Source organism: Pongo pygmaeus, chromosome 6 (genome assembly GCF_028885625.2).
Source record: "Pongo pygmaeus isolate AG05252 chromosome 6, NHGRI_mPonPyg2-v2.0_pri, whole genome shotgun sequence".
Lineage (NCBI taxonomy): Eukaryota > Metazoa > Chordata > Mammalia > Primates > Hominidae > Pongo > Pongo pygmaeus.
Genome location: NC_072379.2, coordinates 20,474,924 through 20,497,466, shown reverse-complemented (window position 1 = coordinate 20,497,466; position 22,543 = coordinate 20,474,924). Strand labels below are relative to the sequence as shown.

Sequence of the window (22,543 nt, the reverse complement as noted above, 5' to 3'; positions counted from 1 at the left end):
CCAGGCCAGGTGCGGTGGCTCATGCCGTAATCCCAGCAGTTTGGGAGGCCGAGGCAGGTGGGTGTCCTGAGGTCAAGAGTTTGAGACCTGGCCGGGCATGGTGGCTCATGCTTGTAATCCCAGCACTTTGGGAGGCTGAGGCAGGCGGATCATGAGGTCAGGAGTTCGAGACCAGCCTGGTCAACACAGTGAAACCCCGTCTCTACTAAAAATACAAAAATTAGCTGGGCATGGAGGCGGGTGCCTGTAATCCCAGCTACTGGGGAGGCTGAGGCATGAGAATTGCTTGAACCCGGGAGGTGGAGGTTGCAATGAGCTGAGATCACGCCACTGCACTCCAGCCTGGGTGACAGAGCTAGACCTCATTTCAAAAAAACAAAACAAAACAATACAAAACAAAAAGCAGAGTTTGAGACCAGCCTGGCCAACATGGTGAAACCTCGTTTCTACTAAAAATACAAAAAAAAAAAAAAATTATCTGGGCATGGTGGCACGCACCTGTAATCCCAGCTACTTGGGGAGGCTGAGGCAGGAGAATCGCTTGAACCCAGGAAGCAGAGTTTGCAGTGAGCCAAGATCGTGCCACTGTACTCCAGCCTAGGCAACAAAGGGAGACTCCATCACACACACACAAAAAAAGATACCACCAAATTACTTTCTTGAAAGGTTAGAGCCAGTTATACTTCTATCAGTAAATGCATGAAAGTGCCTGTTCCTTCACTTCCTTGCCAATATCACAATTAATCTCTTACTTTTTCTTCAATATGATGGGTAGAAAATGATTTCTCATTGTTTAGCATTTCTCTGAGAGAAGTTGAATATCCTATTTTGCATTTAATTTTAATGTATCAATTTTCCCCATGCTCAGGGGTGAATATTAGACCTTTTTCTTGGTTGGTCATAACTTATTGGCATTTTACCTGTCTTACCTGTTGCACATATTTTCTCCTAGCTGTAATTTTTTTTTTTTTTTTTGAGACAGAGTCTTATTCTCTGTCACCTAGGCTGGAGTGCAATGGCACAATCTCAGCTCACTGCATCCTCCGCTTCCCGGGCTCAAGAGATTCTTCTGCCTCAGCTTCCTGAGTAGCTGGGATTACAGGCGCATGCCACCATGCTCAGATAATTTTTTTTTTTTTGTATTTTTAGCAGAGACAGGGTTTTACCATGTTGCCCAGGCTGGTATTGAACTCCTGACTTAAAGTGATCCACCAGCTTTGGCCTCCCAAAGTGCTGGGATTACAGGCGTGAGCCACTGTGCCCAGCTGAGCCATAATATCTTTAAACTTTTTTCTTGAGACAGGGTCTCACTGTGTTGCCTAGGCTGAGTGCAGTGGCCTGATCATGGCTCACTGCTTCCTCAACCTCTCAGGCTCAAGCAATCCTCCTACCTCAGCCTTTCTAGTAGCTGGGACTACAGGCATGTGTCATTATACCCAGTTAATTCTTTTTTTTTTTTTTTGTTTTTGAGACGGAGTCTTGTTCTGTCGCCCAGGCTCAGGCTGGAGTGCTGTGGTGCAATCTCAGCTCACTGCAATCTTTGCCTCCCAGGTTCAAGTGATTCTCCTGCCTCAGGCTCCCAAGTAGCTGGGACTACAGGCGTGTGCCACTATACCCGGCTAATTTTTTGTATTTTTAGTAGAGATGGGGTTTCACCGTGTTAGCCAGGCTGGTCTTGAACTTCTGACCTTAGGTGATCTGCCCACCTCAACCTCCCAAGTGCTGGCATTACAGGCGTGAGCCACCGCACCCAGCCTACACCCAGTTAATTCTTTAATTTTTGTACAGGCAGAGTCTTGCTATGTTGCTCAGGCTGGTCTTGAACTCCTGGACTCAAGTGATGCTCCTGCCTTGGTCTCCCAAAGTGCTGGGATTATAGGCATGAGCCACTGTGCCTGGACTCTTTAAACTTTAAGTGTCTTCTGTCATTCCGAAATTTTACATTTTTATGTAGTTAAATCTGTTGGTATTTTCCTTGATAATTTTTAGGTTTCTGTTTTTCTTAAGAAAGTCTTTTAACCCTTAGGTTAAATATTTCCTTATATTTTCTACTAACACAGTTTTTTGTTGTTGTTGGTTGTTTGTTTGTTTTTTGAGATGGAGTCTCGCTCTGTCGCCCAGGCTGGAGTGCAGTGGTGTGATCTCGGCTCACTGCAATCTCCATCTCCCAGGGTCAAGTGATTCTCCTGCCTCAGCCTCCCGAGTAGCTGGGACTACGGACACATGCCACCACTCCCAGCTAATTTTTTGCATTTTTAGCAGAGACGGGATTTCACCGTGTTAGCCAGGATGGTCTCCATCTCCTGACATCGTGATCCGGCCGCCTTGGCCTCCCCAAGTGTTGAGATTACAGGCGTAAGCCAGTAACTGATAGTTTTATGTTTACATTTAGTTCTGTAACTGATATAAAATATAATTTTTTTTTTGAGATGGAGTTTTGCTCTTGTCACCCAGGCTGGAGTGTAGTGGCAGAATCTAGGCTCACTGCAACCTCTGCCTCCTGGGTTCAAGAGATTCTCCAGCCTCAGCCTCTTGAGCAGCTGGGATTACAGGCAGCCGCCACCACGCCAGGCTTTTTTTTTTTTGAGTCGGCGTCTCGCTCTGTCGCCCAGGCTGGAGTGCAGTGGCTCACTGCAACCTCCGCCTCCTGGGTTCAAGTGATTCTCCTGCCTCAGCCTCCCGAGTAGCTGGGACTACAGGCATGCGCCACCATGCCCAGCTAATTTTTGTATTTTTAGTAGAGACACAGTTTCAGCATGTTGGCCAGGATGGTCTCGATCTCTTGACCTGGTGATCTGCCTGCCTTGGCCTCCCAAAGTCTTGGTATTACAGGCGTGAGCCACCACGCCCAGCTAATTTTTGTATTTTTAATAGAGACTAGGTTTTGTCATTTTGGCCAGGCTGGTCTTGAACTCCTGACCTCAGGTGATCTGCCTACCTGGGCCTCCCAAAGTGCTGGGATTACAGGCGTGAGCCACTGTGCCTGGCCCACATGTTTATTATTTCAGATATTTACTCCACATCTACTAGGTCCAAAGCATGGTGGGATATACACACACATTGCTAACTCCCTTGCCCTTAAGGAGCTCACAGTCTAGCCTGAAGGCAGATAATTAAGCAGCTCTAATACAATACAAGTTTGAATAAATCCAGACCTATGAAGGAATTTAAGTAGAGTACTGGTTTCCAGCAACTGGAGCAAATACTTGGTATGGGGTACAAGGGAAGCTTCAGAGAAAAGAACTGTGGTAAAAGAAGAGGCCTAAGTCTGAAATGTCATTGTGACCAAATGCACACACCATCAGCTTGCACTGAAAAAGTCAAATAAATCGATCCTTAAAATAATCCATTATGGCTGTGGTACCGGGAAGATGATCATGAAACAAAAATGTTAAGTTCTTTGATAATGAAATTAGTATAAAATTAAAAAAATAAGTTTAGATGATGACTCAGATGTGATCTACATTTGACATTTCTTGAAGTTCCAGCTTTTTAGAAAAAAATGAATATTCAGAATCAGAAAATCTTTGTTTAGAGATGGGGTCTGGCTCTGTTGCCCAGGCTGGAGTGCAGTGGGGTGATTTTAGCTCACTGCAACCTCTGCCTCCCGGGCTCAAGTGGTCCTCCTGCCTCAGCCTCCCAAGTAGTTGGGACCATAGGGGCACACTACCGTGCCTAATTGTTTGTATTTTTGGTAGAGATGGGGTTTCACCGTGTTGCCCAGGATGGTCTCGAACTCCCCAACTCAAGTGATTCACCTGCCTTGGCCTCCCAAAGTGCTGGGATTACCAGTGTGAGCCACTGCGCCTGGCCCCAGAAAATCTTAAGGAAATGTTTTATTAAATGTTTACATTTTCTTACTAAGATAGAGCTATTGATGTATTGAACAAATAGCTGTATCAAAACAGCAGCCTAGCTTTAGCATTAACAGAAAAAGGGCTCATTACCATGTTACCAAACAACAATATATTTTGTTAACACTGTAAGATAAAATTTTGACTTTACAATCTCAATTGTAGTTATTTTAAACTAAAGGGACATTTCTGAGAGCTTGTATTAGCAGGGAGTTCTGTGTGCTTATAAACCAATCAGTACGTTTTCAAGTCAAGAAGCCTGTTTTCAGTTAAAATAAAAACTGCTGTCCAGAAATACATCTGTATATTTATTTTGAGTGAATTTAATTTATATTCTAGAATGTATCATCTCTTTTGAAACAGATTTTTTTTTTTTTTTTTTGGAGACAGAATTTCACTATGTCACCCAGGCTGGAGTGCAGCGGCACGTTCTCAGCTCACTGCAACCTCTGCCTCCTGGGTTCAAGCGATTCTCCTGCTTCAGCCTCCCGAGTAGCTGGGACTACAGGCACGCGTCACCATGCCTGGCTAATTTTTGTATTTTTAGTAGAGACAGGGTTTCACTGTGTTGCCTAGGCTGGTCTCGAACTCCTGACCTCAGGTGATCCGCCTGCCTCAGCCTCCCAAAGTGCTGGGATTACAGGTGTGACTCACCTCCCTGGCCTTGAAGTAGATTTTTAAAAGCTTGCACCTTGTCCATTTACATGTTTAAATACTAAAATAATACTTCAGTTACATCCCAAGTGTTAGCAAAAATTTTTCAGGTGTTTACAAGTACAGGCCCTATTCTACGCACTCTTCATATTGACTTATTTAGTTCTCCTAACAACTCCCTAACCCTACCACAGACACAGACAGAGAAAAGAAAGGGAGTTAGGAAGTTGTCTAGAAACACAAGCCATAGTTTAATAAAAATAAGAGTGGTTTTATTGATTACATACAATTTTAGCTATATTAATATATATTATAAACTTTAAGAATTAGAAATCAGTGACTTTTATTTTTTAACCAAGAATAATCTAAGTTATGGCAGCATGTTCAATGAAAATTATTTAAGTCCGGCACAATTTTTCTATATCTGTTTCTCAGATAATCAGGAACATCATCCAAGCTTTACATTACGATACCATAATGACCCTCAGAACACAAGTTCCATTAAATAGAAATGAAGCAACATGTTTTCTTTTTTAGGAAAGACCCCCCTTTTGTCATATAGACATAACCCTAATAATCTTACTCTACTGTACAAATAACTTTTCACCCACAAGAGCTGCCTCAAGTAACTTTCATTTTGGAAAGCTATCAAGGCATGAGACAGAGTAGCAAAATGCCACTCTCGACTTTGCATCTTGGAGTTTCAATTTTGCTTTAGGATTTAGACCCCAGTTTATAATTAAAACCAAATCATTCCCCCATTATTATACTTATGTAGGAAAGCCTTGCAGTGTCCACTGTTAACACAAAGAGAGAAAATGTCAAATAGTTTGAGCAAGTATTTGGCAGACCACAGACATGAAACAGTGCCGTCGGAAACGAAAACACTTTAGTGTTTTAGAGGTGAAGAGACTGATGGGTGTCATTCAAACTTCTCATCTCCTTCTTCCACATCTTTCAAATTGAGTACTTCCAAAGAACCTTTGCCTTTGGTTTCCTTTTTTATTAGCTCATCAATTTCTCGGAAGCAGCCCGGGTCAATCAGACATACCTGAAACATTTAACGTAGCAGTTTACCATACGAGGATGAGCAACACACAGAATAAACTCAGCTTTAACTTCCTTTGAGGCAAGCACAATGCTTTCCAGATCTCTAGTAATACCACAGTTCTATGGTGCAATAGATAAGACAATGGGTAGGGCAGCACACTGGGTTCCAGTTCAGCCTCTGCCCTCCAGTATCCATGTAGCCACCTGTGACAAGGCATTAATCCCTATGTTTAAACACTTACTCTGATTCTTCAGCTGTAAATGGAAGGGACAAACTAGAAAACTCTGATTCTTTTCATACTAAAATTTAGCTTACATTTTATAGCTCAATAAAGTCACCTCCATGTATGAGGGAGAAAAAGCAATGTGAAGACTTATTTAGACACCATGTGTATGTTTATTTTTTTTTATTTTTTTTGAGATAGAGTGCAGTGGTGTGATCTCAGCTCACTGCAGCCTCCGCCCCTCAGGTTCAAGTGATTCTCCTGCCTCAGCCTCCCAAGAAACTGGGATTACAGGCACCCACCACCACACCTGGCTTATTTTTCGTATTTTTAGTAGAGACAAGGTTTCACCATGTTATCTGCTCGCCTCGGCCTCCCAAAGTGCTGGGATTACAGGCACGAGCCACTGTGCCCGGCCCCATGTGTACAGTTTTGCAAAGATTTCAGAACTTCAAGTATTGTCAGATGGGTTAGTTCACATCTACAGTGGATACTCACATACTCATACACTTCTCTACAGCTCATTTACTTTTAAAAAGAAGCTGCAGACCAGGCGCGGTGGCTCAAGCCTGTAATCCCAGCACTTTGGGAGGCCGAGGCGGGTGGATCACCTGAGGTCGGGAGTTTGAGACCAGCCTGACCAACATGGAGAGACCCCGTCTCTACTAAAAATACAAAATTAGCTGGGCGAAGTGGCACATGCCTGTAATCCCAGGTACTCGGGAGGCTGAGGCAGGAGAATCGCTTGAACCCAGGAGGCAGAGGTTGCAGTGAGCTGAGATCACGCCATTGCACTCTAGCCTGGGCAACAAGAGTGAAACTCACTCTGTCTCAAAAAAAAAAAAAAAATAAATAAATAAATAAATAAATAAGCTGCAAAGCCTTGAAAACATGAATTTGTAGACAGCTGAATTTACACTGTGTTTGAAGCTGTGGGGTGAGGTCATAAGGACATAATGGTTTTGCTGCTTCTTTAAAATGTTCTGTGTTTAGTGTCATCAGGTTCACACACTTAATATCCTCTGGAAACACCCTCACAGACATACTCCAAATAATGCTTTATCAGGCTTCTAGGGATTCCTTTCCAGTCAAGTTGACACCTAAAATTACATCCACAATTCCATAGTTTATCAACTTGGCACCCAGACACATCTCTTTAAACCATTTTTAATTTTCAAATAAGACAATAACAAGGTCCTAGCTTTTCCTAACATGATGCAATTAACCAGACGCGACTCTCCTGCTACAACTCAAAGAGTGCTAATCCTTTCGCCAGAATTCAGCTTTCAGAATTTCATCATTCAGGATTCAAAAATTTTTTTTTTTTTTGAGATGGAGTTTCGCTCTTGTTGCCCAGGCTGGAGTGCAATGGTGCAATCTTGGCTCACCGCAACCTCTGCCTCCCAGATTCAAGTGATTCTCCTGCCTCAGCCTCCCAAGTAGCTGGGATTACAGCCATGTGCCACCATGCCTGACTATTTTGTATTTTTAGTAGAGACTGGGTTTCTCCATGTTGGTCAGGCTGGTCTCAAACTCCCGACCTCAGGTGATCCACCTGCCTCAGCCTCCCAAAGTGCTGGGATTACAGGTGTGAGCCACCGTGCCCAGCTAGGATTCAATCTTTTGGAACTGTGATTTTCAAGATATTAGAAGTTCAGGCTTTGGACTTTAGAAATTTTGATTTTTTTATGATTTCAACATTGGGATTGTGGCATTTGGGATTGTCTTTTAGGATTATGATCAGCACTGCAGTAAAGCACGCAATTGAGCTATCTCTGAAAACTCAATGTAAATTTCCATAGTGTGCTTTGTACTAATTTTTGCAAAATTTTTAAGGTAATTGGAATTATCAATCTTCCACTAAAATAGCAATTTTTAAGTGGCTTATTTTAAATAGTTGCTAAATTTGCTAAAATCATGTATCTAAAACACTATGCATAATATATGACAAAAATAAATGCTGGGAAAAAAATAAAAGGATTTGTGGTAAACAAGGCTGACCGACCTTTAGTCTTAAGAAAATATCTGGCTGGTCGCGGTGGCTCACGCCTGTAATCCCTGCACTTTGGGAGGCCGAGGCAGGTGGATCATGAGGTCAGGAGATCAAGACCATCCTGGCTAACACGGTGAAACCCCGTCTCTACTAAAAAATACGAAAAATTAGCCAGGCTTGGTGGTAAGTGCCTGTAGTCCCAGCTACACGGGAGGCTGAGGCAGGAGAATGGCGTGAACCCAGGAGGCCAAGCTTGCAGTGAGCCGAGATCGCGCCACTGCACTCCAGCCTGGGCGACAGAGCGAGACTCCATCTCAAAAAAAAAAAAAAAAAAAAAAAAGAAAAGAAAATATCTGACTGTTTACAACGTCTAAATGTTTGCTACAAATTTATTACTAGAGAATACAATATTTAGGTAACATGAAGCAAAGAAAATATTTGACTCTTACGATTTCTAACTGTTGGCCATAATCTTCACTTTCTATGACCTTGATCAGTGGCTTGAGCTTTTCTTTCAGCTTCTTGCCTTCATTCACTGGAAGGATGAACCGAAGCCTCATGTGAGCACGTTCTATCTTCATTTTCTCTTTTAACTGCTTTATCACTTCCAAAGCCTACCAAGACAAAATCGAGAATGCAATTTCTTCTACTATATTATTTCATAAGATTTTCAAAAACAAAGTAGTTTCCATGTAATTGGATTAGGTAATGGTTTCTTAGGTATAACATTAAGAACATAAGTGACCGTTAAAAAAAAAAATAGAAAAATTGGACTTATCAAGAAGAAAAGCTTTTGTGTTTCAAAAAACTATGAAGAAAGTGAAGGCCAGGTGTGGTGGCTCACTCCTGTAATCCCGGCACTTTGGGAGGCCGAGGCGGGTGCATCACAAGGTCAGGAGTTGGAGACCAGCCTGGCCAACATGGTGAAACTCCGTCTCTACTAAAAATACAAAAAAAGAAAAATCAGCTGGGTGTGGTAGCGCACGCCTGTAATCCCAGCTACTCAAGAGGCTGAGGCAGGAGAATTGCTTGAATCCGGGAGGCAGAGTTTGCAATGAGCCGAGATCGCGCCGCTGCACTCTACCCTGGGCGACAGAGTGAGACTCCATCTCAAAAAAAAAAAAAAAAAAAAAAAAAAAAAAAGGCAGAGCAAAGAACCTGAACAGAGATTTCTCAAAAGAAAACAGACGAGGCACCAATAAGCACATGGAAATATGCTCAAATCATTATTAAGGAAATGCAAATCAAAACCACGACAAGATACCACTAGGATGGCCATCATCAAAAAGGCAGACAATGACAAGTATTACTGAGAATGTGGAGAAACTGAACTCTTAAACACTGATGGTGGTAATGTAAAATGGTGCAGCTGTTTTAGAAATAGGTTTGGTAGTCCCCAGGTATACAGAAATGAAAACATATGTCTACACAAAGACATACAAGAAATTTTATAGCAGCATTGCTCATCATAGCTCAAAAGTGAAAGCAACCCAATGTCTATCAACTGATAAATGAATGAACAAAATGTGTTTTTTTCCGTACAGTGGGCTATTATTCCGGCATAAAGAAATGACATGCTGATGCAGGTTACAACATGTATGAACCATGAAAAGGCCATATATTGTATGATTCCATTTATATGAAATGTCCAGAATTGACAAGTCCATAACGAGAGGAGATTAGTGGTTGGGAGGGGCCTGCGGGGGGAAAATGGGGGATGGCTACTAATGGACACTGACTTTCTTTTTGTGGTGATGAAAATGTTCTCAACCAGGTAGCAGGGAAGGTTCCCAAACTTTGTTAATATACCACTTAAAGTGTACACACTTTATGAGTGTGAAATTTATGGTATGTGAATTATATATAAGTTAAAAAATTCAAAAAGAGGTGTTAAAATGACCCTTTAAAAACTCAAGTTTTGTCTTTAAAAGTTTGATTTGGATAGGAAGAAGAAAGTCCTATACACATATTTGTGTTTACTTGGAAAAAAAAATTACCTATCTTTACAACTCTGTCCTTTTCCTCCATCTCTTCCACAAATCTTCTACCCACTTGCTTCCATGCAGACCCATTTTTTTAATTTAATTTTTTATATTAAAAAAATTAGAGGTAGGGTACGGTAGCTGACGCCTGTAATCCCAGCACTTTGGGAGGCCAAGGCGGATGGATCACCTGAGGTCAGGAGTTCAAGACTAGGCTGGCCAACATGGTGAAACCTCAACTCTACTAAAAATACAAAATTAGCTGAGTATGATGGCGCGTGCCTATAATCTCAGCTACTCGGGAGGCTGAGGCAGGAGACTTGCTTGAACGCGGGAGGTGGAGATTGTAGTGAGCCGAGATCGTGCCACTGCACTCCAGCCTGGGCAACAGAGTGCGACTCTGTCTCAAAAAAATAAAAAAATTAAAAAAAAAAATTTAGAGATGGGCGTCCCTATGTTTCCCAGGCTGTTTCCAGGCCTCAAGCAATCCTCCCATCTTGGCTCCCAAAGTGCTAGGATTACGGGCATGAACCATTGTGCGTGGCCCCAGACCCATTATTTTAATGATTTCTTCAGAGAAAACTGATTTCCATGGCTATATTTTGATGACATGAGAAACCACTCACCTGCTGTTTTGTACTCTTGTTGGTTTTCACCGAATAGTGGATGTCCTTCATGGCTCTCTCAATAAGGATCACGGTGTATGGCCTCTTTGTTTCAGGATTCACACATTTGTCTGCCACAATAGTTGCAATGTCTCTAAACATCTGCTCCAGTTGTGTGTGTCTTTCTTTATCTGATACTTGAACTTCTCCTTTAGTCAAAATCTAAAAAAATGCCAACACATTTAAGAAATCACTATCTTTCTCTATCACACACTATTTATTAACTAACCATAAAAAATGAGTAACTGGAGAGAAAATTAAATTTCATCCTCTCCAGCTATTAATATGTAAGTAATGGTTTGAGCTTTGCCCAAAAGATGCAAGAATCTTTTGGCTGGGCGCAGTGGCTCACATCTGTAATCCCAGCACTTTGGGTGGCTAAGGCGGGCATATCACCCGAGGTCAGGAGTTTGAGACCAACCTGGCCAACATGGTGAAACCCCATCTCTACTAAAAATCCAAAAATTAGACGGGCAGGGTGGTGGGCACCTGTAATCCCAGCTACCCTGGAAGCTGAGGCAAGAGAATCGCTTGAACCCAGGAGGCAGAGGTTGCAGTGAGCTGAGTGCAGTTAAGTGCAGTGCACTCCAGCCTGGGCAACAGAGCAAGACTCTGTCCTCCCCAAAAAAAAAGGGTCTGAAAGATGAAATACTTGAAAACAAATTCAGTTTTCAGGTATACCACATTCTATAAATGAGGTAATTTATAGAAAAATGAGGTAATTTAGTAGAAAATCTGATTTCAGGAGGTTTTGGCCAAAAAAAACCAAAAAACAAACAAAACCACCAAGTTCTTTATTATTAGAAGTGACACTGTGCAGTTCACATTATTGCTTGGTTAGTCTTTCCTCCAGAAAAATAGCCTTTAATGTTTAATATATCTACAAATACGTTATAAATAGCTATGCTGCAGCTGTTACCCACCTGCTTACAGATTTCAGTTTGGTCATCTGTTCCAAACGCACTGATGAGATCTTCCTTCTTGGCAACCTGACCTTTAGAAACATTTACAAACACTGAGTGGGTCTGCAGAACTTCATCAAGGTCTTTTTCCCTTGTGAGGGCAGGAGAGAAAGTCCTATGTGAATATACTTGAAACTTGGACATGCATTTACAGTTAAATACGAGATGGCAACAACATGAACGGCAAGACACAACAAATCCCCTTGATGACCTTTAGTGTCGAGGGCAGTTTTCTTTTTCTTACCCCCCCACCCCCGCCCCTAGATGGAATTTCACTGTTTTTGCCCAGGCTGGAGTGCAATGGCACGATCTCGGCTCCCTGCAACCTCCGCCTCCCGGGTTCAAGTAATTCTCCTGCCTCAGCCTCCTGAGTAGCTGGGATTACAGGCATGCGCCACCACACTCGGCTAATTTTGTATTTTTAGTAGAGATGGGGTTTCATGTTGCAGGCTGGCCTCGAACTCCTGGCCTGAAGTGATCTGCCCGCATTGGCCTGAGGGAACATTTTCAAAACTCAGAACCGTATTTGCCTTACCATTTGCTCACTGGAGAAAAATGTCATGGGAGGACGTAAGAAACACAAGGGTGGGGTGGGGCAGGGCGGGGTGGGGTGCAGACAGCTGCTGCCACGGAATGCCAGTCCCTAGATGGCAGCAGTGAAGACACTACGCACTTTAAACTGCTAGGGCTACTGAGATCTATGACACCAGATGTACCCACAACTCGGAAGACTAGGTTCTCAGCCATCATTATTCTAGGAAAAGGACCACAATTATGAGATTTCTTGGCTGCAGCTTTTATGACACCAACAAAACAAAACCCCAAACCAACAACCCAATCCGAACCAACCAAATAAAGAAGAAACCCTTGGCTTAGGCGCCAAGCTCGGACAGTGACGTCTCATGCTTACAGCAGGAATGTTCCATTTCCTCCCCGGCCAACACCCCAGCCTGGCCCATTCACTCGACTTGGGCAGAGACAGGCCGCCTCGGAGGTGACGGCTCAGGCCCAGGCCCAGACCCGAGGGAGGGGGCTACTCACACGCCGCTCCGCCAGCCGACGACCTTGTTTTTGTAGCAGGCGATTTCGAAGCGCTTCCCGGCGCGCTTCATCCGTACCACGGCCACATTGGTTAGGCGGATCTGGTTGGTGGGGGTGAAGATCGACATCACGGCTGTTCAAAGACCTAGGAGCCGGCGAACCAGGGCTGACCCGCACCGCCCAGCCTAAAGGCCACCAGTGCCTCGCGGTAACGACCGAGCGGCGCGCGGCACTGACCCAATCGCAAGTGCGCGGCGCCGCGACTCACTAGCTTCAGGCAGCCGCCACAGTGCGTCTGCCAGCCTTACTGCGCAGGCGTCAGGTGCGGCAGAAGCCGGGAGGGGAAAAGTGAGCGACGACGCCTGCGCATTGTGGCTTTTTACGCCATCTTTCCACGCCCAAAAAGGGAGGTGCTTTTCCTTGGCGTAATTTACTTTCGCCAATGAGCTGAGAGCTCTGACAGGATCCTCGCGGATGTTTAGTGACCGGGTTGAAACACAGCGTTGGCACCACCTCGTTCCGCGGAATTCAAGGGCCAGACCCACTTTATAATAGAAATATTTTTAATAATAGAATTATTTTATAATAAATATTTTTATTTATTCACCTTATTATAATAGAAATATTTTAATATAAAATGTAGACAAAAAAGTGTAATGAACCTTCCATGTACCCATCACCCCGCTATCAACATTTTGCCATCCTTGTTTTATTCCTCTTTTTTCATTTTTTTTGTTGCTTTTTTATTTACACTTTTTTTTAAAAGTCAGTCTCACTCTGTCACCCAGGCTGGAGTGCAGTGGCAGGGTCATGGCCCCACTGCAGCTTCGACTTCCTGGGCTCGAGCGATCTTCCAGCGTTAGCTTCCCAAGTAGCTGGTACTACAGGTGTGAGCGGCCACGCCAAGCTAATTTAATTAAATAAATAATTTTAAAAAAATGTACAGACGAGGTCTCACTATATTGCTTAGGCTGGTCTCGAACTCCTGGGCTCAAGCGATCCTCCCGCTTCGGCTTCCCAAAGTGCTGGGATTACAGGTTTGAGTCACAGCGCCCGGCCGGTTGGGGGTATTTTAAAGAAACCATCATATGGTTTCAGCATTAAATACTTCAGCCTATAGTCCTTAACAGATACACGCGACGAGATCAACTACAATTCCTTAATATCATCTAATAGCGAGTCCATCCTCGGGTTTCCCAAAAATAATGCCTTTCTACAGTCGGTTTATTCCAATTAAGATCCAAACGGCCTACTTAGCATTTCCCCCGCTCCCCACTCCTTTTCTCTTTTAATTTTCCCATGCCAATCATTTCTCTCTCGACCCGCCTTTTCCCAGTCTGAGCCAATCCAAACGGAGGCGGAAGCGCTCCGGCTTCATCGCCCGGAACTCTGGGCGGTGCTTATTTCTTGACACGCCCCCTTTCCCCTCTGAGCCAATCGGAGCAGGGCCGAGAGCGCACCGGGCACCGGCTTCCTTTCCCAGAGCTCTGGGCTTTCCTCTGGGCCCACCTCTTCGTCCTCTGAACCAATCAGGACCGGTCTGCCAGTGTCATGGCTGCCCACACCTCTGCAGGCACTTTGTACGCCACTAACGCGGCGTGGTAGCTCGGTGCGTCTCGCCGTACCAATGCTAACCATCGGGCTATCGAGGTCTGAGATCCTAGTCTCCTGTCGGCTCTGAGGAGGATGGGTAAGGGCACCCGGCGGGCAAGGACCCTGGGGCGACAGGGGAGGTAAACGTTTTACTGAGACCCTCTCCTGGCGGAGTGGCGTCCTCGGTCCCCTTCCTTCGGAGACTGTTGCACTTGACAGCACCGGATAGCCGCCGCTGAGAGCAAGGAGGACTGATCCTTACTTTCGACCGGACTTTTGCCTTTTGAGGCTACGGGGTTAGACAGAAAACTACTCCTCCCACTTTACCCACGTGTGTTGGGACTTTTGCACCTGTAAAGCCTGAATTTCAGGCTTCGACTTTTGAAATTGCTCCCAGGTTGAACGTTTGAAGCCAGGTCCCTGCATATCTCTCTTAAAAAAAAAAATGAGTCGTAAGGTCAGTTACTTGAGAATCTTTTACAAGTTTAACTGTGAGTCTTTGAAAGTACGATTAGTAAAAAGAGTACTTTTACTACTTAAGCTTTTTTTATGGAGCAAGCACAACAAAACAAAATTAACTTAATTTCACATGAAGTATTTTTACTTTATGTTCCCTTCTGTTGCTTCTAAATGCTCATTTCGAAGTGAAGATACAATTTTATATTGTTTTTTCTTTGAGTTAGTGTTAACAGTATGATAATTTTATTACGTTACTACATAGTGTGTTATTTTTATTACAGTTGATTTTTTTCCCCCCGAGATGGAGACTTGCTCTGTCGCCCAGGCTGGAGTGCGGTGGCGCGATCTTGGCTCACTGCAACCTGTGCCTCCCAGGTTCAAGCAGTTCTCCTGCCTCAGCCTCCCGAGTAGCTGGGATTACAGGCTCGTGCCACCACGCCCGGCTAATTTTTGTATTTTTAGTAGAGGCGGGGTTTCACCATGTTGGCCAGGCTTGTCTCGAACTCCTGACCTCAGGTGATCTGCCCGCCTCAGCCACCCAAAGTGCTGGTATTACAGGCATGAGCCACCGCGCCCGGCCAACAGTTGATTTTTAAATTAGATTTCTTACCTGGGTTGTTGAATGTAAGGTTGGTTTTATTTTCTTCTTAAAATCGGGATGGATATCTTTGTATATGTAGCTTTAAATGAAATTATCTGTGTGTGTCATTTTAAATTTAGATCCTTCTATGGATACATGGGACCTCTCCTCACCTTTAATATCATTATGGATAAACAGGTTTTACATTTATTTGGGCTTTGCTGTTAGCATTAGCCTTTGGATTTGTGTCCAGATTGTCATCAAGACACAGGTAAGTGGAGTTATTTTTTTTTAATAGAGTATTTAGGCATCAGATTTTATAGAGGATTTAAACACTAAAAGGAACCTTTAATTACTTTTGTGTTTGGTCTTTAGACATTTTAATGAAATGCCTAAAATAAATTTCTTCTAAGTTTTTGGAGACTAAGTTATCTTGGATTAAGTTATTTACTTTTTCTTTGATAGCTGTGTCTGATTTTTAAGATACAGGAAGATTTTCGTAATGAAAAGTGAACCTTTTATATGAAAAACAAATTTGTTTTATACCTTTAAGGGTCAGTAGTCCTCTCTTTCCTTTCCATTAATTAAGGATCAGAAAATAAGTTCCTACTATTATTCTACTAAAATACCTTATAAGATAAAAGTATGTAAAGTTTTTTCTTGGAGGGAATGGAAATCATGAGCCTTAAAAATGTGGGTCCTGCCTATTAAAGGAACTTATTATACCAAGGAGCTAATATTTGAGGAATACAACCAGAAAGATTAAGAGAAAAATACAGTGTGTCAGATTAAGAGAAAAATAAAGTGTGTCAGTATCTGTGCTAATTTTCATCCCTGCTGAAGTTGGGAAATGATTTAGACTTGATGGATTTTGTGTAATTATTTGTCTTCAAGGGCAGGAACTTACAGGAAAAATCTGTTCCAAAAGCAGCTCAGGATTTGATGACAAATGGTTATGTCTCCCTTCAAGAGAAAGACATCTTTGTCTCTGGAGTGAAGATTTTTTATGGTTCTCAGACTGGAACAGCAAAGGTAAGAACTTTATATGATGCTTTTCCTTTGGTTTCCTGACATTTTAAGAAAATCCCTTTAGCAGTGAACTTTAGCAGTGAACTGTCCTTTTGCAGTGAACTGAATTGGTCATCTAACCTTCTTTATTCTTTCTCCCAGCCTTTTCCCCTCAAATATTTTCCTTTCGGCAATGGTAGGCGGGTTTCATCTCCTGTGCCCAGTTAGAGCTGATTGGTGGTGTCTGGTGGTCACTGTCTTGAGGGGGCCTTTGTTCTGAAGCTTGCTTCTGTCTCAGCAGGCTAGACAAAGTTGTGAGTCTATTATCGATGCCCATGGGTATGGAAGTAGGGAATAGGGAAAAAAGGATGGCACCAATAGTTCCAATATGGGCCTGACTTTCACATCACACATCTATGTTTATTTTTTATTTTGTTTTTTGAGACATCTCACTCTGTCACCCAGGCTGGAGTGCAGTGGCATGATCTCGGCTCACTGCAACCTCCACCTCCACCTCAAGCGATTCTCCTGCCTCAGCTTCCTGAGTAGCTGGGATTATAGGTGCCTGCTACCACGCCTGGCTAATTTCTGTATTTTTAGTAGAGATGGGGGTTTCGCCATGTTGGCTAGGCTGCTCTCAAACTCCTGGGCTCAGGTGATCCACCTGCCTTGGCCTCCCAAAGTGCTGGGATTACAGGCGTGAGCCACTGCACCTGGCCTCACGTCACACATCTATGTAATGAAACTTGTTTTGATTTCTAATAGTGCTGAAAGTGTTAAAGGTAGACACTAAAGTAGATACAGCCGATATCTAGTTGAAAAATGGTTCCTATTCTCTCTCTTTTTTGGCGGGGAACAGTGTCTGGCTGTGGTGCCATCTAAGCTTCAGTTGCTTATCTGTGAAATGGTAAATTGCAGATGGTAATAATATGGTTATCTCAGGGTCACTGTGAGGATTTAGTGAGATTATCTGGTATGTACTTTGATTTCTCCTTTTTTCTTTTTTTTTTTTTGGAGACAGGGTCTCGCTCTGTTGCCCAGGCTGGAGTGCAGTTGTGCCGTCTTCGCTCACTGCAACCTCTGCCTCTCGGGCTCAAGGCATCCTCCCACCTCAGCCTCCTGAGTATCTGGGACTATAGGTGCATGCCACCATACCTGGCTAATTTTTGTATTTTTTGTAGAGGTGGGGTTTTGCCATGTTGCCCAGGCTGGTCTTAAACTCTTGGGCTCAAGCAATCTGCCCACCTCGGCCTCCTAAAGTGTTGGGATTACAGTCGTGAGCTACCGTGCCCAGCCCCATTCTCTAATTATATCTAGATGCTACCTGTTTCTGTGTTACAAGGTCACAGCTATTTACAAAAATTTTTATTTTATTTTTGAGATGGTGTCTCACTCTGTCCCCCAGCCTGGAGTGCAGTGGTGTGATCTCGGCTCACCACAACCTCTGCCTCCTGGGTTCGAGCAATTCTTCTGCCTCAGCCTCGCTGGTAGCTGGGATTGACAGGTGCCTGCCATCACACCTGGTTAATTTTTGTATTTTTAGTAGAGACGAGGTTTCACCATATTGGCCAGGCTGCTCTCGAACTCCTGACCTCAGATGAGCCACCCACCTCAGCCTCCTAAAGTGCTGGGATTACAGGTGTGAAGCACCGCTCCCAGCCAAAAAATTTATTTATTTTTTTTGTAGAGACAAGATCTTGCAATCTTGTCCAGGCTGGTCTTGAATTCCTGGCTTCAAGATATTCACCCACCTTGGCCCTCAAAGTGCTGAGATTATAGGCATGAGCCACCAGGCCTAGCCAGGTTACAGCTAGTTAGTGCTTTCTAGGAAAAGATTTTAAGGAAGGCTAGCATGAAAATAAATTAGAGGAAAAATCAAGGTCTGTTATTTTTGTGGACTACTTCAGAGGGTTCTACTGCCCTCTTGTGGCAGTTGTGCAGAATAGTACTTCTTAGGTTTTCACTACTTGAGCGCAGATACTTTGCTTCATTTTACAGTCGAAGGTCACTTGTTAAGTTAAACCTTAAGCAATGGAGGTGGGAAACCTGAAAAAAAGCAAAAAGGTGTCTGAGCAGCCAAAGCAAAGTCGTTTTAATGTTACTCATAAAAAACCTTATTCAGAGCCTCTTTATGCATGTTTTTACCTTTTTTAAAAAAATGATCAAAAAGATCAAATGAATACTTGCAGATGGTAACAAATCCAGGTGTACAGAAAGTTCATAATGAAACGTACTCTCCAGAAACCTTTTAACTCTTTCTATTTGTAGTTCCTCTGATGCTTATGCTGTGTTTCTAGATTTATCAACATTACACAAAAGTTATTGACTCTTTGTATTAATTAGTTTATACAAACAGCCTTCAAGTCTCAGTGGCTTAATGTTGCTATCCATGTCATAGTTGATTTTGGGGTAGATAGCCATCTTCCATGTTAAAGCTGCGCCATCTGAATTTATTTTTATTTATTTTATTTATTTATTATTTATTTATTTATTTTTTTGAGATGGAGTCTCGCTCTGTCGCCAGGCTGGAGTGCAGTGGCGTGATCTCGGCTCACTGCAACCTCTGCTTCCCGGGTTCAAGCGATTCTTCTGCCTCAGCCTCCTGAGTAGCTGGGACTATAGGCGCCCACCACTACGCCCAGCTAGTTTTTGTATTTTTAGTAGAGATGGGGTTTCACCATGGTGGTCAGACTGGTCTCGAACTCCTGACTTCGTGATCTGCCCGCCTTGGCCTCCCAAAGTGTTGGGATTACAGGCGTGAGCCACCGCGCCCGGCCTTTATTTTTATTTTTTAAGAGACAAGGTCTTGGCCCAGTGTGGTGGCTCACGCCTGTAATCTCAGCACTTTGGGAGGCCGAGGTGGGCAGACCACTTGAGGCCAGGAGTTCGAGACCAGCCTTGGCAACAAAGCAAAACCCCATTTCTACTAAAAATACAAAAAATTAGCTGGGCGTGGTGGTGCACGCCTGTAATTCCAGCTACTTGGGAGGCTGAGGCAGTAGAATTGCTTGAATCTGGGAGGTGGAGGTTGCAGTGAGCCTAGATTGCACCACTGCATTCCAGCCTGGGCGGCAGAGTGAGAACCTGTCTCAAACAAAAAAAAAAAAAAGGAAAGAAGAAAAAAAGAGATAGGGTCTTGCTCTGTCACCCAAGCTGGAGTGCAGTGGCATGATTTTAGTTCACTGCAGCCTCGACCTCTTGGGCTTCAGTGATTCTCCTGCCTCACCCTCCTGGGTAGATGGGAATATGGGCTTGTGCCACCATGCTGGGCTAATTAAAAAAATTTTTTTTGTAGAGATGGGGTCTCCTTATGTTGCTTGCCCAGGCTGGTCTTGACTCCTGGCCTCAAGCGATCCTTCTGTCTAGGATTACAGGCATGAACCACCATGCCCAGCCCATCTTAATATTGGGCTAGGATTACAGGATAGGATTACAGGTGTGAGCCACTGTGCCCAGCCCATCTCAATATTTCTTCATTCTGCTGTTGGATTTGATTGATTCGTATTTGGTCGTGTATAGAAGACTATTAAAAACTTTTGCCTCAGAAGGCGTAGCTTCATTGTCTTCCAGCAGGTTAGTATTGCTAATGAGAAGGCGAATTTGTAGATGACTTGATTATTTTGTTTCTGGAAGATTTTCAGATCATTTCTTTGTCCTTGATTTCTGGAAATTTTATGGAAAGGTGACTGTTTGGATCTTTTTCAGCTATTGTTCTGGATACTTGAATTTTTTTGTTTTGACGATTTGTATGCATTTTGACGATTTGTGTGCATTAGTTCTGTTAATATTTCTTGGATGAATTTTTTTTCCCATTTCATTTCTTTTTTTCTGGGATTCCTGTGGGATGTTCTACCTTTTGGATGGTCTTCTGTGTCTCAGATCTTTTCTCTTAAATTTTTGTAACTTTTTCTTTTTCTTCTTCTTCTTCTTTTTTTTTTTTTTGAGACAGGGTCTTACTCTGTCACCCAGGCTGGAGTGCAGTGGCGTAATCATGGTGAGTACAGTCTCAACCTCCTGGGCTCAAGTGATCCTCTTACTTCAGCCTCCTGAGTATATGGGACTACAAGTGTATGCCATGATGCCCCACTAATTTTTTTTTGTGTGTGTGAGACGGAGTCTGGCTCTGTCGCCCAGGCTAGAGTGCAGTGGCGCGATCTTGGCTCACTGCAAGCTCCGCTTCTCAGATTCACGCCATTCTCCTGCCTCAGCCTCCCGAGTAGCTGGGACTACAGGCACCCGCAAACACACCCGGCTAATTTTTGTATTTTTAGTAGAGACGGGGTTTCACTGTGTTAGCCAGGATGGTCTTGATCTCCTGACCTTGTAATTTGCCTGCCTCGGCCTCCCAAAGTGCTGGGATTACAGGTGTGAGCCATCGCGCCCGGCTAAATTTTTTTTTTTTTTAATTTTTGTAGAAATGAGGTCTCGACATGTTTCCCAGGCCTGTTTCTTAAATTTTTTTTTTTTTTTTTTGAGTTGGAGTCTCACTCTGTCACTCAGGCTGGAGTGCAATGGCACGATCTCAGCTCACTGCAACCTCCGCCTCCCAGGTTCAAGCAATTCTCCTGCCTCAGCCTCCCGAGTAGCTGGGATTACTGGCATGAGCCACCATGCCTGGCTAATTTTTGTATTTTTAGTAGAGACAGGGTTTCACCATGTTAGTCAGGCTGATCTCGAACTCTTGACCTCAGGTGATCTGCCTCTCAGGCCTGTTTGTAATTCCTGGGCTCAAGTGATCTGCCTGCCTCAGCCTCCCAAAGTGCTGTGATTACAGGCATGAGCCACTATGCCTGGCTGTAACTTTATCTTTTATCCTAGGTTCTCAGATTTTCATTCTAAACCTATTTTTCTTTTTTCTGTTTTTTTGAGACGGAGTTTCTCACTCTGTTGCCCAGGCTGGAATGCAGTGGCGCGATCTCAGTTCACTGCGACTTCCGTCTCCTGGGTTCAAGTGATTCTCCTGCCTCAGCCTCCCAAGTAGCTGGAATTACAGGCACCCACCACCACTCCTGGCTAATTTTTTGTGTTTTTAGTAGAGTGGGGGTTTCATGTTGGCCAGGCTGGTCTCGAGCTCCTGACCTCAGGTCATCTGCCCGCCTCAGTCTCCGAAAGTGCTGTGATTACAGGCATGAGCCACTGTGCCTGGCCATAACTTTATGTTTTTATCCTGGGTTCTCAGATTTCCATTTTTTTTTTTTTTTTTATTTGAGATGGAGTCTCACTCTGTCGCCCAGGCTGGAGTGCAGTGGCACGATCTCGGCTCACTGCAACCTCTGCCTCCTGGGTTCACGCCATTCTTCTGCCTCAGCCTCCTGAGTAGCTGGGACTACAGGTGCCTTCCACCATGCCCAGCTATTTTTTTTGTACTTTTAGTGGAGATGGGGTTTCACTGTGTTAGCCAGGATGGTCTCGATCTCCTGACCTCGTGATCCGCTCGCCTCGACCTCCGAAAGTGCTGGGATTACAGGCGTGAGCCACCGCACCCAGCCTCAGATTTCCATTCTAAACCTTCTTTTAAATGTTTTATTTCAGCTATTTTATATATATATATATATTTTTTTGAGACGGAATCTTGCTCTGTCGCCCAGGCTGGAGTACAGTGGTGCGATCTCTGTGCGCTGCAACCTCCGCCTGCCCGGTTCAAGCGATTCTCCTGCCTCAGCCTCCTGAGTAGTTGAGACTATAGGCGCCCACCACCAGGCCCGGCCAATTTTTGTATTTTTAGTAGAGATGGGGTTTCACCATATTGGCCAGGCTGGTCTCGAACTCCTGACTGTGTGATCCACTCACCTCGGCCTCCCAAAGTGCTGGGATTACAGGCGTGAGCGACTGCGCCTGGCCTCCTCAGCTATTATAAAGTTTTTTTTTTTGAGATGGAGTCTCGCTCTGTCGCCCAGGCTGGAGGGCAGTGGCATGATCTCGGCTCACTGCAAGCTCTGCCTCCCGGGCTCATGCCATTCTCCTGCCTCAGCCTCCAGAGTCGCTGGGACTACAGGTGCCTGCCACCACGTCCGGCTAATTTTTTGTATTTTCAGTAGAGACGGGGTTTCACCGTGTTAGCCAGGATGGTCTCGATCTCTTGACCTCATGATCCACCCTCCTTGGCCTCCCAAAGTGCTGGGATTACAGGCGTGAGCCACCGTGCCTGGCCAGCTATTATATTTTTTATTGCAAAAATACTTTTGCTTTTTGTTCAGTTTTTATGGTTTCTTGTCCAAATTTAAGAATGTTGCTACTTGAATTCTTTTTCTCTTCCTGATATATTTGCTTTCTAAGTTTTTTTGCTGCTGCTGTTTCTCTTACCTGCTGCTGCTTCTCCTCATGTTCTTGGCAATATGTGATTTTCTTTTCTTTCTTTTTTTTTTGTCTTTGAGACAAAATTTTGCTCTTCTTGCCCAGGCTGGAGTGCAGTGGCACAATCTTGGGTCATTGCAACCTCTGCCTCCTGGGTTCAGGTTATTCTCCTGCCTCAGCCTCC

The 22,543-nt window shown here is 43.9% G+C and overlaps 2 protein-coding genes across 10 annotated transcripts in view; one reads left to right on the top strand and one right to left on the bottom strand.

Annotated features, from left to right (window-relative positions):
- Positions 1-4,758: 4,758 nt before the first annotated feature.
- Positions 4,759-12,887, bottom strand: SBDS (SBDS ribosome maturation factor). Its single transcript, XM_054495071.2, has 5 exons — positions 12,426-12,887; positions 11,346-11,475; positions 10,384-10,584; positions 8,225-8,389; positions 4,759-5,559 (listed from the first exon to the last, which is right to left on the bottom strand). The coding sequence occupies exons 1-5, from the start codon at positions 12,551-12,553 to the stop codon at positions 5,431-5,433; spliced, it is 753 nt and encodes a 250-aa protein (XP_054351046.1). The 5' UTR covers positions 12,554-12,887; the 3' UTR covers positions 4,759-5,430.
- Positions 12,888-13,877: 990 nt separating this feature from the next.
- The window catches only part of LOC129040477 (S-adenosyl-L-methionine-dependent tRNA 4-demethylwyosine synthase TYW1), a 268,106-nt gene continuing 259,440 nt past the window's right edge, over positions 13,878-22,543 (top strand). For 5 of the 9 annotated variants that reach the window (XR_010127063.1, XM_063668310.1, XM_063668313.1 and 2 more), the window contains exons 1-4: positions 13,955-14,115; positions 15,198-15,328; positions 15,952-16,089; positions 20,015-20,059. Coding sequence is in view for 7 of the 9 variants with exons in the window: in XM_063668310.1 (XP_063524380.1) it covers positions 14,112-14,115; positions 15,198-15,328; positions 15,952-16,089; positions 20,015-20,059 (318 nt within the window). In the remaining 2 variants the exon portion in view is untranslated. Of the gene's footprint in view, positions 14,116-15,197; positions 15,329-15,951; positions 16,090-20,014; positions 20,060-22,543 lie in introns of all 9 variants that reach the window. The other 4 variants (XM_063668309.1, XM_054495067.2, XR_010127062.1 and 1 more) reach the window with 4 other exon arrangements.